We start from the raw sequence: 15,454 nt of genomic DNA on the forward strand, positions 1-15,454 counted from the left end.
CTTGTCCAATCCACATGCGGCCTCTTCTCTCGGAGGGGCACCTTGCTACGCCCAATGAGGCCAAGCGGGACGAAGCAATGATGGCATTGTCCCTTGCCTGCCCTTTGGACCTCTGCCTGCATCGCGATTAGGAGGACGCCCCCTCGTCCGACAGGAGACGCCAGCGGCGCTGCAGGGTACTGGCCACAGTGGTCCAACGCCCCGCTTCCTTGTCGAAACAGGCCGGCGTCATGCCGTGAGCGTATTTTGTGCAGGTTGGACCACATAACGGCCAATGAAACGGAATCTGTTTGCACCCCCCCCCCAGAACCAGCCGCTCCACAGCCTCCTTCACAACTCCACCGAGGGGCATCGGGTCCTGGACTGAAGAGGGCAGAAGGGGAAAAGGGGAACACGACAACGAATGGCCAAAGCCTGCCTGTGCTGCCCAGATTCCGTCTGTCGGACTGGCGGTCGAGCGCTCCGGTTTGACGAGATTGAGTGTCATATGGGTGTTGCGATTTGGGATCGAAACAGTCCTCCTGGTCACATCGCCCATCGACCACGAACCGAGACGTAACTCTCCCGATGATGTTGCCTCGGTTGCTGTGCGTCTTACGTCGGACGTGCTGTGCTCTCTCGGCTCATTTTCGACGTCTTAGGGACATGTACATGGTACACGTCTGGGTACAGAGGCTTATTCAGTCGCCAGCCGCCGTCAGCAAGGCTTGAGGTTTAATGGGATCCCGGACGATGTGTCCCATATTCCCTGTGCCTGATCCACAGATCAGACAGATCAGACTTGGGTGCCGGCTGGTTGTCTCTTTCATCTTGTGTTGCCTGTCAAGTGTGTCAAGCCCGACAGGGAGCCTTGTGAAGGAACAGTGAAGGAACACCCAAACGGCCTTGCTCTAGCTGTCACCAGTGGTACCTGGCAGCGGCTCCAGGGACATACCAAGTGCTACATGTATCGTGACAGGGGTTGCTCGTTAGAGCGCAACAGCCGTCAAACAATAGGCTGTCTTCGTGAGGGATATTGTCAGGAAGAAAAGGCTCGGCAAGCTGGCAAGGTATCCCCAAGCTTCCATCTATTCTCACTCGCATGGATAGTCGAAACGGCACAACAGTGGCGCCACCCAGCAGCGCCGTCAAAGGCACGATGTTGGCCCCTTTTGCCTTCGTACTATATTTCGCCTTTTGCATGCAGACCAGAGGTCAAGACGGCCGTACTTGGCAGGATTTCGGGCCTTTGGCCGCCCGAGCCCGATGCATCGGAAGCCATTTGCGTTTCCTTGTGACGCCGGGACGACAACCATGTTGTCTTTGAGCCGTCTGTCCTGGCTGATCGGCCTGCTGCGTCGATTAAACCCCTCATTCTGGGCGAGCGTTATATTTCAGGGGCCACTCATTACCTACAGTGCCTTGCCTTACGTAGTACAGTAAGTTGGTACCTATTCTTGGGGGCCAGAAGGGGGCTCACGCATCGCCTGTCGTCACCATCTGGGACCCACCAACGCCCGTTGACTCAGCGTGCCGGTCCAGCGGCTGAGGCCCTGGAGCACAGGGCATGGGGCGCGAAGCAGTGTGGACCGGAAAGCAGAGTGGCTTATGTTATCATCCAATGATCGGTCAAGGGTCATCAAAGGGGTGCATTTGGGCCCCGCCTGTTTGCATCCTCGTGGCCCGAAACGTCCGACAACGCCCCGTTTTCTACGCCCGTTGCTTCCGTAATCTTCCTCCAGGCAGTCACAGGCCTTCTCTCCAAGATGGACGGTGCATCTCATTCCTTGCGCCCCACGATCACATACATCGAGCCTCTCTGGGCGGCCCTGAGCAGAGGTCGCCTGGTCACCTTGTCTCGGCCGTTTCCCCCGAAACCCCTGAAAAGGCCTCTCTCTCTGTATCGCCCGCCCTGATCGTCATGACATGGTGGAACGCTCGTCACCCGCGTTGGACGAAACGTAACCGCCATCATTCCGCTTCACGATACCCTCATGATGAATCACAAGTCCCCGCTGGTATGACTGATTCGTTCCATCGACTGCTACCGTTAAGTCGTCGTTGAGAATACCACCGGCTCGGCACGCCTTGCAGGTATTTCATCGTCATCGTGCGCCCCTCCATCGTCCTTCTGTCGCCGCAAAGGCCTTCTAGTTGCAGAAGCCGGGGGCTACTGTGCTCGTTCACCATCAATCTTGATGCCAAAACGACGACTTATCCCTCATCTGGAGGTGACGTCGCGAACAAGCCAGCCCCCCCCCCCCTTGTCCAAGGGTCACCAAAGTGCCGCACACCCTCAGCAATCGTCTGACCAGCCAATGGCCGATAACTTGCCCATCGAAAACACTAACCCACAAGGCGCCCCAGCTAATCGGAGGGATCCTTCACGACGGATCGCCTCACATCCCCACAGAAAAATTCAAGGGATTTCTTCCTGCGCCTGGCATGGTCTTGGCATCCGTCATCCCGCTTTGGCCGATCGCAAACTGTTGGGCCCTGAAGGCATCGTCGGAACAGTTCGTGGGCCATCTTGACTCTTGCTCGGCTCGGCCCTGGATCGCTACTATCAAACAGCCTTGCATTTCAAATGCTCTTGTGTTGAAGGATGATATCAAGGCAAAACACGCAAGCTGTCATGACCCTCCTCGAAGGGAACGTTGACGACAGGCGCGTTGGTTCGTCTGGGGCACATGTGGAAGATGCAAAGACCCCGCTTCGAATACAAGTACGCTATCCTCGGGTGCGTCTCTCGTAGCAGCACCCCGCATCTCATATGTACGACGTCAGTAGTGTCTGTCGGTCTGGCTCGCTCGGTCAGCGCATGCTGCAGTAGCATCGAATGAAGCACAGCCGTGGGAATGACCCTGGCGGTCGTCAGATCGTCAGCCAGAGGACGCCCAGTGCCCCCGTCTCGTTGACGCTGGTGATGACATGTGGGCACCCTCATGGACATTGCGGCAATGAGAAAACATGAACGAGCTGTTCAAAGTCGTCTGGACAAGCTTCCCCCTTTCACCCCAGACTCCGAGCGGAGCGCAATCGTTCGCCGGATCGACAAGTCAAGAGGGATGCGCATCTCCAGCTTCCCTTCGCAGACCTATCAATCTCTTCTGCCGGCTCCAGAACTCCAGTTATTGTTCGCTTGTCACGGATTTCCCCAGATAGCATGTGGTCATAGCATCTTTGGGTCACCTCAGCCTATCAGCAACTGGTCGATCTGGGGAAAGGTGGTGGTGCTTAGCCGTCAAGAGGGTGTTCCTATCCGTGATCCAATAGGCTTTGGAAGCGACAACGCATCCAAGTCTACGCATCGCCAAGAGCAAAACCCATTGGCATCATCAAACGGTACTGTTGCGGATGTCCATTCTGGCGGGCTCCATCGACATCATCAAACATAATCACAAAGGGCACTAGCCTCCTAGCCTCCAACATCACGTCACACGAAGAAGAGCCTCCTCACACCATTAGTCTGATCTCCGACGTCCAGTCTGCACAGTCATCGCGGCCATCCCTCGTGCCTCACTAACAATGGTCAGAACCTGGGATAGGCGCCGCCGTGGCGATAGTCCCTGCAGTCCACATTTGATTTCGTTTCATTGGACTTGGCCATCCCCATGGCCCGAATCTAGACTCCGTCCAGCACGAGGGGGTTTTCTCTTTCACCACGTCCCGCACAGCCCCCGCTGACACAACACGACGTTGTTCGAAAGATCAGCGTTCACACGAATCCACCCAGCAACGGCCCAAACGTTCTCGCTCGCTGCCGTGTTTGCTCCGTGTTCATGGCAATGTACATGCATGGGCAACATGGCTTGCGGAGCGACGACGTTCCGGCCGGAGAATCACCTCGGGCCGCTGGTCGTGGGCCCTCTCAAAACGCCTCACCCGCCGTTTTTTCGTCCACAGTCAATGACACCCCCTTACGTATGGACCTTCAGCGTACCGAACCGCCTGGTGGGGCCGACTTGACCCGGTGGTTGCGCTCTTTCGACACACCCGGCGTTGCGCGCCCGAAGCGGCCGCCTGCTTTTGCACCCCATGCAACGCGCTGCATCAAGGGACTGCGATTGAATCGCGGGGGTGGATGGTTGGAGCAGGCCGACGAGGAGGAGGCCGCCGATGATGGGGAGGAGGGGGGAAGACCGACGTTGGATGAGAAGCAACAGGCTGTGTGAATCCTCATGTTGGCGGTCTATCAAGCTCTGGTTGATCCTTACAGGCACGGCGTTTGGTTGTCTCTATGCCATGCTTCCGGACGTTGAGCGGCGCAAATTGGCCTTTTCCGCAATCCCCTGCGGCTACCTACGAAGGGCAGCGGGAAGCGCAAAGTCGATCAACACGAAACCGATCCTTATCGCGAGCCCAAACTCCTCCCTCCTCCGCTATCCCCGCAGCATGCCTGCGCCTCCCCGCCGTCGACTCCAACGACGGCCAAGACGTCCAGCACCAGATGGGACGCGCGGATACCCGGCATTGCATATCTTGGCAGTCACGCAGGACACGACATTTGCGCTTCTTCTTGGGTGCTCGCTTGTGACCTGCGTGGTTTGCGTTACGGCATTATTTCCCCCTTGGCTCCTGATCGTGGATCGTGAGGGGCACATGTATCGATGAGGGGTTTGCATCTGGGGGAGAGAGGATGAGGGGTTGACTGAATGACCGAAATCACACGTTCATTTTTGAGAGCACATGTCTCACTGGTGCTTGTCACCTGGCATTGAAATGACATGATACCGTTTCGGGCTCCCTGTTCGGTCAGAACTGTCGAGTATGGGGTCCGTTTGTCCATCTCCCTCGAGACTCTCGTTCCGTCATTCTCGAGCGGGTCCTTCATAACGAAGGTAGGCAATTTGATATTCACCCAGAGGCCTCGTCCATCTGAGGCTACCCAGCCACATTGACCCATGGTCCAAGCCATATATCACATGCAAGTGGTTAATTGTAAACCTTTATGACTGCCTAATAATCCGGCACACCCAGCTAAGCCGTGAGCATGACCAACCCGATGTAAACCAGGTCCTGGGATCCCTCCAGCAGGAACATCAAACGGGGGAAACCCGAAAAACAAACTTTCAGCCGCTGCATAGCTCTCTCATTTCAAGATGCAGTTTTTCCCGCGTGGTGACATCGGCCGTGTTTTACCGACCGATGCGCAAGCGGAACACCCCGCCCCTCCTCCCCGGTTGACACAGTGGCCCGTTCTGATATCCTCGCTCAAGATAGGTCGCAATGTCCTGCAGCGCCAGCAGAGTATGAGGGAAACGGTTACTCCGCTGGTCTGCGCTGGAATGTATTTGTTGAGTCTCTTATGTTTACGGCGCCGCACTAATAGTGATGATGAAGATGATATAGTTACCGCGACTATGAGTCCTATATAGCTAAAAAGGCGCCCGCGTTGCCGCGCCATCTCTTCACTATTAAACAGCCATCTTCAAGTCAGCCGCTACTGTATGGGATTCATTTCGGGTTGTGGTAGGGGGAAACGCGGGCTTCTCTCGGTTCCTTTGATGTGCTATTCAAAAGCCGGATCTAGGTCTAACGGTATCCCGTATCAGCGCGTCCTTCGCAGTCGTGCACGGGGCTCTCTTATAGACTCTACAACGTAGGCCTCGGAACCTCTCCGCCGTGCCTTATGATGACGGTGGGCTTGTTGCGAACCGAACCTGAAGTCCGACACGCGGGTCTCTCAACGCCTGTTGGATCAAGGTATTTTGGTCGCTCAGCGTCGCGAGCAGCTATGGTCGTAACGACTCGCGCGGTGACCGGGGAACCCGCCCGGTCGGTCGAAACCCTAGCCGCTTTCGCAATATGCGTGACCTGAAGCGTACAAGCCTCGATAGTTCCTCGACGGATGGCTGCCGGATCGGCTTTTCGGCGCCTGCGGGGGGGATCCGACGGGGTTCCCGTCGTCGTGGGTGCCGTGGTGTTGCTCTTGGATTTGTTGACATATCGTAGTTCCCTGTCGTATATGTCCTTCGCCTCTTGTAGCGATCGGATGGTCCGTGTCACTTGTTCTTTCTGTAGGTCCTGGGGGTCCTAAGGGACCTGTGGGACCTGGGGGACCTGGGGGACCTGGGGGACCTGGGGGTCGCGGCGATCTGGTTGGCTTCGTTGCGCCGCTTGAAAGGATATCGGCACACGGCCGTCTCTGTTCTTGGGGGCCCTCGGTGCAGTCATCCCGGCGCTGTCCCGTGATGGTTCTCTCGAGGCTGTTAGCGAGCAGTGTACTACGCCTTTGTATGAGGTTGCTCTACCCAGGTTGCCTGGTCCGAGCGCTGGTCTTGATACTGGGGGTGGAGGGAGCTTCGGGACTCTCTTTGCCTGCTTGCCGTCTCTTGCGTTGTGGGGGAGTCGCTGGGCGCGAGTCCTTTGCGCGGCGACTTGTGTTGGGGATCACGGGGATGATGACGATTGAACGAAGCCCTCTGTGGACCTCAATCTCATACGCTACTTCGAGAAGATTGCTTGATTTTGCTGGTCCATGTTCGTTTCCTTCGGCCGGCTAGACGTGCTGAGCCTTGCCGGGACACATGCCGAGCCCGCTGCCGTTGCTGCTGCCGGGCGACGTGGGAGGCCTGCCTGGTAATTACTCCGAGTAGGAGACATATCACAGAGTCAAAGAGACATGTCTGAGGCAGGAGAAAGCTCGGATGGGGCATTCTTCACCGCCTCATCATGGTGTGTTGGTATACACGATACCGAGCCTTTATCACAGGACAGAAGCAGCAGTTATTAACGCTTCATTGAGCTTTCATAGCAATCTACCATTTTCAAAACCCAGCATCAAACCATCATGCCGCGGCATGCACTTCCCCACCCGCCGCTCACATGCCTTACATCTTGGAGTAACGCTTGAAAGCGCCAATGAGGCCCCCGGTCGAGGCGTCGTGACCCTCGCCGTTGCCCTCGGCGTCGAGCTCGCCAAGAATCTTCTTGGCAAGGACCTTGCCGAGCTCAACGCCCCACTGGTCAAAGGAGTTGATGTCCCAGACGGCACCCTCGACGAAGGTGAGGTGCTCGTAGTAGACAATGAGCGCACCGAGCTCGGCAGGGCCAATGTGGCCGCCGACGAGGATGGAGGTGGTGGGGCGGTTGCCGAGGAAGACTTTGTGGGGGACGAGGTCTTCAGGAGTGCTGCCTTCGGCGCGGACCTCGTCAGCCGTCTTGCCGACCATGAGAGCCTCAGCCTGGGCAAAGTAGTTGGAGGCAAGCATCTTCTGGTGCAGGTTGTCCGAGATGGGGTTGTGAGACTTGGCAGCCAGGATGAAGTCGGTGGGGATGAGCTTGGTGCCCTGGTGGACAAGCTGGAAGAAGGAGTGCTGGGCGTTTGTGCAGGGCTCGCCGAAGAGAATGGGGCCTGCGCTGTCAGTGACCTGCCTATCGGCCAGGGGAGATGGCAAAGAATAGACTCACCAGTCGTGTACTTGGCAGCAGTGCCGTCAGAGGTGATGCTCTTGCCATTGGACTCCATGGACAGCTGCTGGAGGTAGGCGGGGAAGCGGTGCAGGTACTGGTCGAAGCTGCAGCTTGTTAGCTTGGCACACCAGGCCGGAATCGACAGACGTACGGAGCCACCAGATGAGTCTGGGCCTGGAAGAAGTCAGAGTACCACACGCTCAAGAGACCACCCAGCAGGGGAATGTTCTCCTTGAGGGGCGTCTCGCGGAAGTGCTTGTCCATGGCGTGCGCGCCGCCGAGGAACTTGTAAAAGTTGTCAAAGCCAATGTACAGCGCAACGCTGAGGCCGATGGCGCTCCAGACAGAGTAGCGGCCACCGACCCAGCTCTCGAAGCCGAACATGTTCTTGGTGTCAATGCCAAACTTGGAGACCTCGGCCTCGTTGGTAGACAGAGCAACAAAGTGCTTGGCAATCTCGCCCTTGCCGCCGGTCTGCTCAAGGAACCAGGTCTTGGCCGTGTTGGCGTTGGTCGTGGTCTCGGCCGTGGTGAAGGTCTTGGAGGCGACGAGGAAGAGGGTGGTCTCGGGATCAGACGCGGCAAGGGCCTCAGCCATGTGGGTGCCGTCAATGTTGGAGACAAAGTGCAGGGTCGTGTCCTTGGCGCCGTAGTGCTTGAGGGCCTCGGTGACCATGACGGGACCGAGATCAGAACCACCAATGCCAATGTTGACAATGTTGGTCAGCTTCTTTCCAGTGAAACCGGTCCAGGCGCCGGAGCGCACCTGCTCGGAGAACTCCTTCATGTGTTCGAGAACGGCGTTGACGCCGTTGGGGCCGTTCATGACGTTGGCACCGTCCACCTGCATGTCCCAGCCGCCAACGTTGCGCAGAGCAGTGTGGTAGACAGCACGCTTCTCGGTGAAGTTGATCTTCTCGCCGGCGAACATGGCATCGCGCTTCTTCTCGACCTCGGCCTGCTCCGCCAGCTTGACCAGCAGGTCAAGGGTCTCCTCTGTCAGGAAGTTCTTGGAGAAGTCGAAGAGGATCTCGGTGCCTTCGGCGGTGGCGAAGGTGCGAGAGAACTTGGCAAAGCGCTCAGGGTCGGAAGCGAAGGCCTCCTTGAGGACAAAGTTCTTGCCAACATTGTCGCGGTGGGCTTGAAGGTCGGCCCACGCGGGTAGGGAGGAGGCTTGAGGCATTTTGAAGGGGAAGGATTGCAGGATAGGTCTGAAGAGCAGAAAAGGTCAGCTGGGGTTCCCGACAGTGAAAAGAGAAGAGCAGAAATTCAGAAATCGAAGTCGTGATTTTGAAGACGTCGTCAGGGACAAGCTGTGGGGAGCCCGAGTTGGAGGGGCAGCCACCACCCGCAGAAACCGGAGATGCAGGGAGCAGATAACAGACCATCGCCCGCGTCGAGCTCCGGCAGCGGAGCATTATCAAATCATCCCTCAATGTAATTTCCCATGTCCCCCTTTGGCGACTTCTGCTGCCGAAGCAAGACAGTCTGTGGATAGTCGAGTCTCGAGGTGAACCGTGTGTGTTTGCACCAAGCTGCACCAAGCTCCAGCATAGCGGGGTCATGCGCGAGAGGCAGAGCCTATGCGTGGATATGACGACAGACAATCACGAAGCTCCCAAGCAAAGTAGAGAAACGTAGACAGGGCAAAGAGACCCGGGGGGTAGACAAACCTAATTGAGATTGAACCGTGTGAAAATGAGTGATGCCCTCGGGAAGCAACTTGTTGGGGGGTGACGCCAGGTTTTGTTGAAGGACGGACACAAAAGGTGGGATGTCTGGAAGGTCGAGGTGAAGGAGGGGTGACTTTGCTGGTGAGGGGCAGACAAGAACATCAATCAGCCGGCGCCGGGACAGCACACAGAGCAAGCACCGTTATGGTCGTGACAAGGCCCTGACCCTCTCAGCCATTGAATTGCAAAGCCTTTGGCTCAATGGTACTTCCTCCAAACGGCGCTAGCGGGCTATTTCAGAAGTACCTCTGACAAGGGGGCCCAGCCTTAGCTGTGCGCCTGCCCCGCGGCACTGGTCCACTATCCCTGCCTCACAGGTACCTCCCCGAGCTCTCCCACCAGGCTGTCATGGGGCACTTCGTTGGGAACCTACCTACCTTACCTAAGGTACCTACATTGTCCAGACTTTATAGACTCAAATGATGAATTTATAGAATTTGATTCATATATCGTACCAGAATCTGAATTAAAAGAAGGTGGATTAAGAATGTTGGAAGTTACCTAGGTACCTATAGTACCTGGCAGGTAAGGGCAGGTTGGCAGCGGGCAGTTAGTGACATATGGCCCCCGCCCCGCCCGCTTCTGGCCGAGGCCGATCCACTCGGCGTCTCTTCCAGCGAACTGGGTGGTGCGGTTGGGAACTTCCGACCTGGGGCAGTTGACGATTTGTTAGCCTTTTCTTCTAGTTAGTTCTCAGGCGCTGGGCTGACTGAGCCAAATTCTCTCAGAGCCCAGGAAGCCGACGATGGGTATTCGGTTGGAACCCCGGACTTCCACGGCGATGCTCACTGGATGATGCTGCCACCATCCGGAAGAATTACTACAGTCCTCCTTCTCTTTACGGCATGAACATGTCAGCTTGATGTCACCAGCAACCAACTCGAGATTCACCTTCGCCCCGTCAATTTATCATGATGCTCTCAGCTACACCACCGAAGAGCCGGGCTACCTGGCGAAAGGCCCCTGGACCGTGGGGGTCCATGTGTGCATAATGATGGGGGTCAAAATGTGCTTGTTCATTGGGAGAAGTAGGGAGTTTGAGCACTTGCGGTAGATGTCTCTCTCTCTCTCTCTCGCATGTGCATGTCCTCTTCTGTTCTGCTTTGCTGTTCGTGACCAGCTGCTCGCCAGGCGCCTCCGTTTTCGGGGGGCAGCAGCTGCGGCGCCGCGTCTTGTCTACAAGGATAAAACCACACGCGGCTGGTCCCTTGCCCCTCTCACAACCCAAGTCAGCAAGATATGCCCTTTCCCAAACGCCAAACACAAGGCCGGGGCCAGACAAAAACAAGTGTTGCATGCAAGAGCTGCGATCCTCTTCCTCCGTTCGCATATCTCCTCTCGTCCGTGTCCCTCGTCTTCGGTTGTTGCCATGTCCACTGCTGCTGATCGATCTATCGGTTGTCCTGGACACTGCCGACAAAGGACGGATCCTTGATGCTGCCGCCTGCGTCGCCGAGGCCTGCAATCGGCCGGTTGTAGCTGAAGCCCTGGAACTGGTTCTGCATCGTCTGCGAGAGCATCGGTCCATCCACGAACGAGTCTTGCGGGGCTTCGTTCGTGAATTCGGGATCAAAGTTGTTGGTGTCCAGAGCATCCACCTGAAAGTCTATTGTCAGCAATGCATTCTCCTATAAGACAGAATCTGCACTACGGGAAATCTGTGGTTGAACTCACAACGCTGGGCTTGAACGCCGGCTCGTACTTGCGCTGCAGCAGCTTACGCCAGTCAATGGCGTGGAAGAAGGGGTGCGCCTTGATCTCGGCCGAGCCGTTGGCTCCAAGGCGCTCTTCCGGCTTACGGTTGAGGAGCTTGATGAGAAGGTCCTTGGCGGCAGGAGGCACAATGTCGTGGCCGGGGAAGTGAAGTGGTTCCGACAGAATCTTGCGGTACATCTCGTTGGTGTTCTCGTCATAGAAAGGAGGTAGACCCGTCAACATCTCGTACAGCAGAACTCCGAGGGTCCACCAATCCACCGTCTTCTGGTAGCCCTGGCCCATGAGAAGTTCAGGCGCCAGATATTCGGGGGTACCGCAGAATGTGTTGGTCCTGTCTTCGTCCTTCATGTCCAGCTTGCAGAGACCGAAATCGCACAAGGCAATGTGACCTTGGTAGTCGAGCAGAATGTTCTCCGGCTTCAGATCGCGGTAGATGACGTTGAAGCCGTGGAGGCACTCAAGGGCACAGAGCAGTTCTGCAGTGTAGAATCGCGAGCGATTGACGTCAAAACGCTGCTCCTTCTGCAGGTGGTGGAACAGTTCGCCACCGTTGATGAAGGCGAGGACGAAATACAGCTTCGCAGGTGACTGGAAGGTGAATTTGAGGGGGACGATGAAGGGATTGTTAATCTGTGCCAGCACCGACCTCTCTGCCAGCGTGTGTGCGACTTCGGATCGGGAGATGATGTGTGCCTTGCGGATCGTTTTCACGGCGTAGATCCGGTGGGTGTCCTTCTTGCGAACCTGCATGACCTTGCCGAAGCTTCCCTTACCTACCAGCTTGAGCAATTCAAAGTCCTCAATCTGAAGCTTGCCCGCACGATTCTCGACATACTCAACGCCAATCTTGAGCTTGCCAGTGCCATACTGCACATCGGTCCATTGGACTCCGCTGTGTCCGAGGCTCTTCTCGCGATTGGCATGGTCAGCGGCAGCCGACTCGCGGTCCTTCTTGCTGGCTTTGGGGTCTTCGACAAACGATTGGCGCTCTTCGAAACGAGGGTTGATGCGGACGACGCCAAGGAAAATATCCTGGCTGCGTCCGGAGCCTGGTGCCGCCAAGGGGTTGCGCATGTAGAGGTGGATGCCGAGCTCGGTGACACGCGACACATCGAACTTGTACTGCGTGTTGCTGCCTGCCCAGAGGGGGTTCTCGGGTGTACCCTCGACAGAGTTGACGAAGACTTGGACCTTATCAAAGTCGATCAGTGCGTAAGGCATGTATTTTCCTGAGATGCGGCCGTGATTCGTGGGGATGCCGCTAAAGCCGCTGCCGCTCGATGTCTGAGGACGGCCGGACCCGTTGATCAAGGAGCCAGCCACTCGTTGAGAGGAGCCGGGGCGTACGGAGCCAACACCGCTGAGGGCATTTCCGGTCGATAGAGAGTTCTGTGGGTGCGAAGAGTTGAATGTGGCGCGGTGCTGTTCGGGTAGCGAGAAGCCCTGGCCTTCGTGGAGTGTGACGACGAGAATACCGGGCTTGGGCGGCGTGACGACAGGAGCTTGCGCCATGCTTTCGGAGGCAGCTGGTGGGTGAGGGGATTAGCCCAAGGTTACGGGAAGGTGCGAGGCATAATGGTTGCTCGTGACTACAACTTCCAGACATTGCTGCCGTAGCTAGACGTACCGATGGTGTCGCTGTTGGACAGCGGGGAAGGAGTGGCGGGGGCAGCGGCGCCCGCGCTGGCACTGGGCTGGCCCTTTTCCCCTTCAACGATGGTCGAGGTGGAGGGGGAACGGGAGAAGGTGCTGGCCAAGGGGCCCAGGTGTTTCCCCTTAGTTTTTTGTGGCGCTTTCCCCTCTTTATGGGCTAATTTTTTTGTCCCCCCTACCCTTTCGCCGGGGGTTTGGGGGGGGCTTCTTAAAAAAAAGGGGCTTTGGCCCAAAAAAAAAAAAGGAAAATTTTTTGGGGGGGGGGGGGGGGGGGGGGGGGGGCGGTTTTGTCAGCCCGTGTCCTCAGGTCAGTAGAATGGAAGGAGCGCAGCAGACGGGGTCGAGGGGCGAATAATGCGGAAGAGAATCGATTCAAGAACCTGCTTCTGGAGAATGACGAAACAGAAGCAAAGTCAAAAGGTCGGACAGATACCGGTCGGGCAGGCCTGGTGAGGTGTATTGTATCGATGGAAGGGGCTCTCCAGGGTCCCAGGTCTGGTGTTTGGCGAACCGAAGTTGAACCCCGCAAAGTGGCTAGCAGTCGACTGGTTGACTGGGCTGAACTGAGAAGGCGCGAGACCAGGACCAGGAGGACCGAGTGGAGGAGGGGTGAGTAAGGTAGTGAATATGTCCCTCGGCAGGTGTCAGGCGGGCAGAAAGGTACCTGAGGGTGACCTTGGTCGGGGCAGGTACCCAACTCGGATGGCAGGCGATCCAAACACACGCGGGTCCGCTTATCTAGTGAATGGGTCCCGCGTTGAGGAAGGGGAATGAGAATTGATGTCGAGACGAGGAACAAACAGGAGAATCGAGACTGGAAGCTGAGGTATAAGGGAGTATGGGAATGCTTCAACTTCCAGGTCTCAGGGCAGGTTTAAACCAGGGGTTTCAATGTTGTGTTGGGGGGGTGGTCTTGCCTTGCAGGCTTGCAGGAGGTGGTACGAAGCAGAGGGGGCGGTGCACCTGCTCCTCAGAGGCCAGTTGCAGTGGGAGGCACTCAGAGGCACTGATCCAAGGAACGATTTGGTGATGGGGCAGGGGCTGTGACAGTGGCAGTGGCGCTGTGCCCCACCTGGAATTTCACTTGATCGTCTTGGATTACGAATGTTCCAAGAAGAACGAACACTGAGGTGCCCATATAAGTTACTCACAACGCCGAAAGACCAATAAACCCGTGAACGAAAAGAATGCATCCCGTCCGTCTCTTCAGCTCTGCAACATATCCTACGCGAATGAGATGCGGCCTGTCAAGTCGAAACTGGTTCCGTCATCTCTCGGGGCGGCGACACATACACATGCTAGACACCTTGGGCACCAATATGCACATCAGAATAAAGGGGTACCGTCTGTGTCCCTTCAAGGTTCTTTGGATGAGAAAGGGATCGACACAGCCTGGCACATCTGAGACTCGTATCACCGTTGTGGCACACGTAATAATAGGCAAAAAGCACCACGCAAAACCTTCAAAAAGATGGTGCACCCTTTCGGGTGCCATACAATTGACCACAGCAGGGCTCGAACCTGCAATCTCCTGATGCCTACAGCAGAGGATCTTTCATCAAGTGCTGTTCGTAGTCAGACGCCTTGCCATTGGGCCATGCGGCCTTTGTTGAAAATCGGCGAATTCTGAACAGTTCATGATCCACAGGGTGGAGGCTCTGCGACGGCGCCTGTCCCTTTCCTGGGGGTTGGCTTCGGGGAGGCCTCGCAAAGATGGGCCGGAATCAGGAGCTGCGGGGTGTCCTCCATACAACACCTGGCCGCAGCCGTCCCTTAGCATCGTGTCAACGATGAGCAAACATCCATTCGAGACCAGCACCGAGTTGATATTTTTTTATGTAAATGCTTCCAGCGCATTTGCGCCTAGGCATTCACACATGTAGACATCGCGGGACGTCTGCCGGGTTCGACATTGGTCACAAGCCGAGAGACTCCTTACGAGGTCTATAAGCGGCAACTGGCTTTACTGTTTGGCTCGGAGCTTGGATCTATCCCATGCAACATTTACCGTTGGAATTAATCAGGAACCACCAGAGTTCACATGTTTTATCCTACAGTTGAGGGGTTTCCCCCCCCCCAATGGAACCCAGCGGTACCACAGGTGCTCGTAGGCGTTCGATCATGTCAACGTCAGCCGCGCCAACGACTACCACAGAGAGCAATCGAGTGGTCGATCATTTCGTTTTTTACTCAAATACAACAATTCCCCCCATTGCCATCGGTTAGCATCTGTGCTTCATGTTGTTCTTGGTTTAAATCAATCGACATTGCGAACATATCATTCACGTAAAGGAGTAGTCATCGATAACGTAGATACGAAACCATGTCAGACATCGTGCCTTTTACGGTGAGTAAGGTAGCGAACAGCGGGGATGTATCCGTTTCGGCCAAAAGGGGGGGAAGATTTGTCTGCTTACTGAAATTGAGATCAATGTCCCGGATGCGCTGCTAGAGGAGACGAGAGTCAAGCTCAAGTACGCTCGTCTTGACGATGCCATGGGATCCGTTGAATGGAACGACCTTGAGATCGGCCACAAAGCGTTCAAGGAGCTCGTTCAGTTCTGGCGTGACGAGTATGACTGGAAGAACTATGAGTCCTTCTTGAACACCTTCCACCACTTCAAAACCACGATACAGGTGCCCGGCTTTGAGGCCCTAGGCATCCACTTTCTTCACCATCGGTCATCGAGGCCAGACGCCGTTCCGCTTCTGTTCCTACATGGCTGGTCAGTTGAACACACAGGTTACAGGGCTGTAATGGTGCATGAGCTGACAGGATCAGGCCCGGCTCTTTCCTGGAGGTCCTCAAAATCCTCCCACTGCTGACTGAACCCGAGGAAGGGAAACCAGCCTTTCATGTCGTTGCCCCCTCACAACCGGGGTTTGGCTTCCATGACTTCTCGAAGAAAAAAGGCTTTGGTATGATCAGCATGCACTGTTCGCATGCTGATGAGAGAG

At 56.2% G+C, this 15,454-nt stretch overlaps 3 protein-coding genes and 1 non-coding gene across 4 annotated transcripts; 1 reads left to right on the forward strand and 3 right to left on the reverse strand.

The window, feature by feature from the left end:
- Positions 1–6,812: 6,812 nt before the first annotated feature.
- VDAG_00775 (glucose-6-phosphate isomerase) lies at positions 6,813–8,577 on the reverse strand (the record flags this gene model as incomplete). Its single annotated transcript, XM_009652152.1, has 3 exons — positions 6,813–7,336; positions 7,393–7,499; positions 7,547–8,577. The coding sequence occupies 3 exons, from the start codon at positions 8,575–8,577 to the stop codon at positions 6,813–6,815; spliced, it is 1,662 nt and encodes a 553-aa protein (XP_009650447.1).
- A 1,941-nt stretch (positions 8,578–10,518) lies between these two features.
- Positions 10,519–12,355, reverse strand: VDAG_00776 (serine/threonine-protein kinase gad8; the record flags this gene model as incomplete). The annotated part of the gene is made up of 2 exons (XM_009652153.1): positions 10,519–10,725; positions 10,802–12,355. The coding sequence occupies 2 exons, from the start codon at positions 12,353–12,355 to the stop codon at positions 10,519–10,521; spliced, it is 1,761 nt and encodes a 586-aa protein (XP_009650448.1).
- A 1,641-nt stretch (positions 12,356–13,996) lies between these two features.
- VDAG_20062 lies at positions 13,997–14,101 on the reverse strand. Its single transcript has one exon. It is a non-coding gene; the product is annotated as a tRNA-Arg (tRNA).
- A 718-nt stretch (positions 14,102–14,819) lies between these two features.
- Positions 14,820–15,326, forward strand: VDAG_00777 (juvenile hormone epoxide hydrolase; the record flags this gene model as incomplete). The annotated part of the gene is made up of 3 exons (XM_009652154.1): positions 14,820–14,843; positions 14,924–15,196; positions 15,279–15,326. 3 exons carry the CDS (start codon positions 14,820–14,822, stop codon positions 15,324–15,326), a joined length of 345 nt encoding a protein of 114 aa, XP_009650449.1.
- Between the last annotated feature and the right edge of the window lie 128 nt (positions 15,327–15,454).

Source organism: Verticillium dahliae, genomic scaffold, assembly GCF_000150675.1.
Source record: "Verticillium dahliae VdLs.17 supercont1.1 genomic scaffold, whole genome shotgun sequence".
NCBI lineage: Eukaryota > Fungi > Ascomycota > Sordariomycetes > Glomerellales > Plectosphaerellaceae > Verticillium > Verticillium dahliae.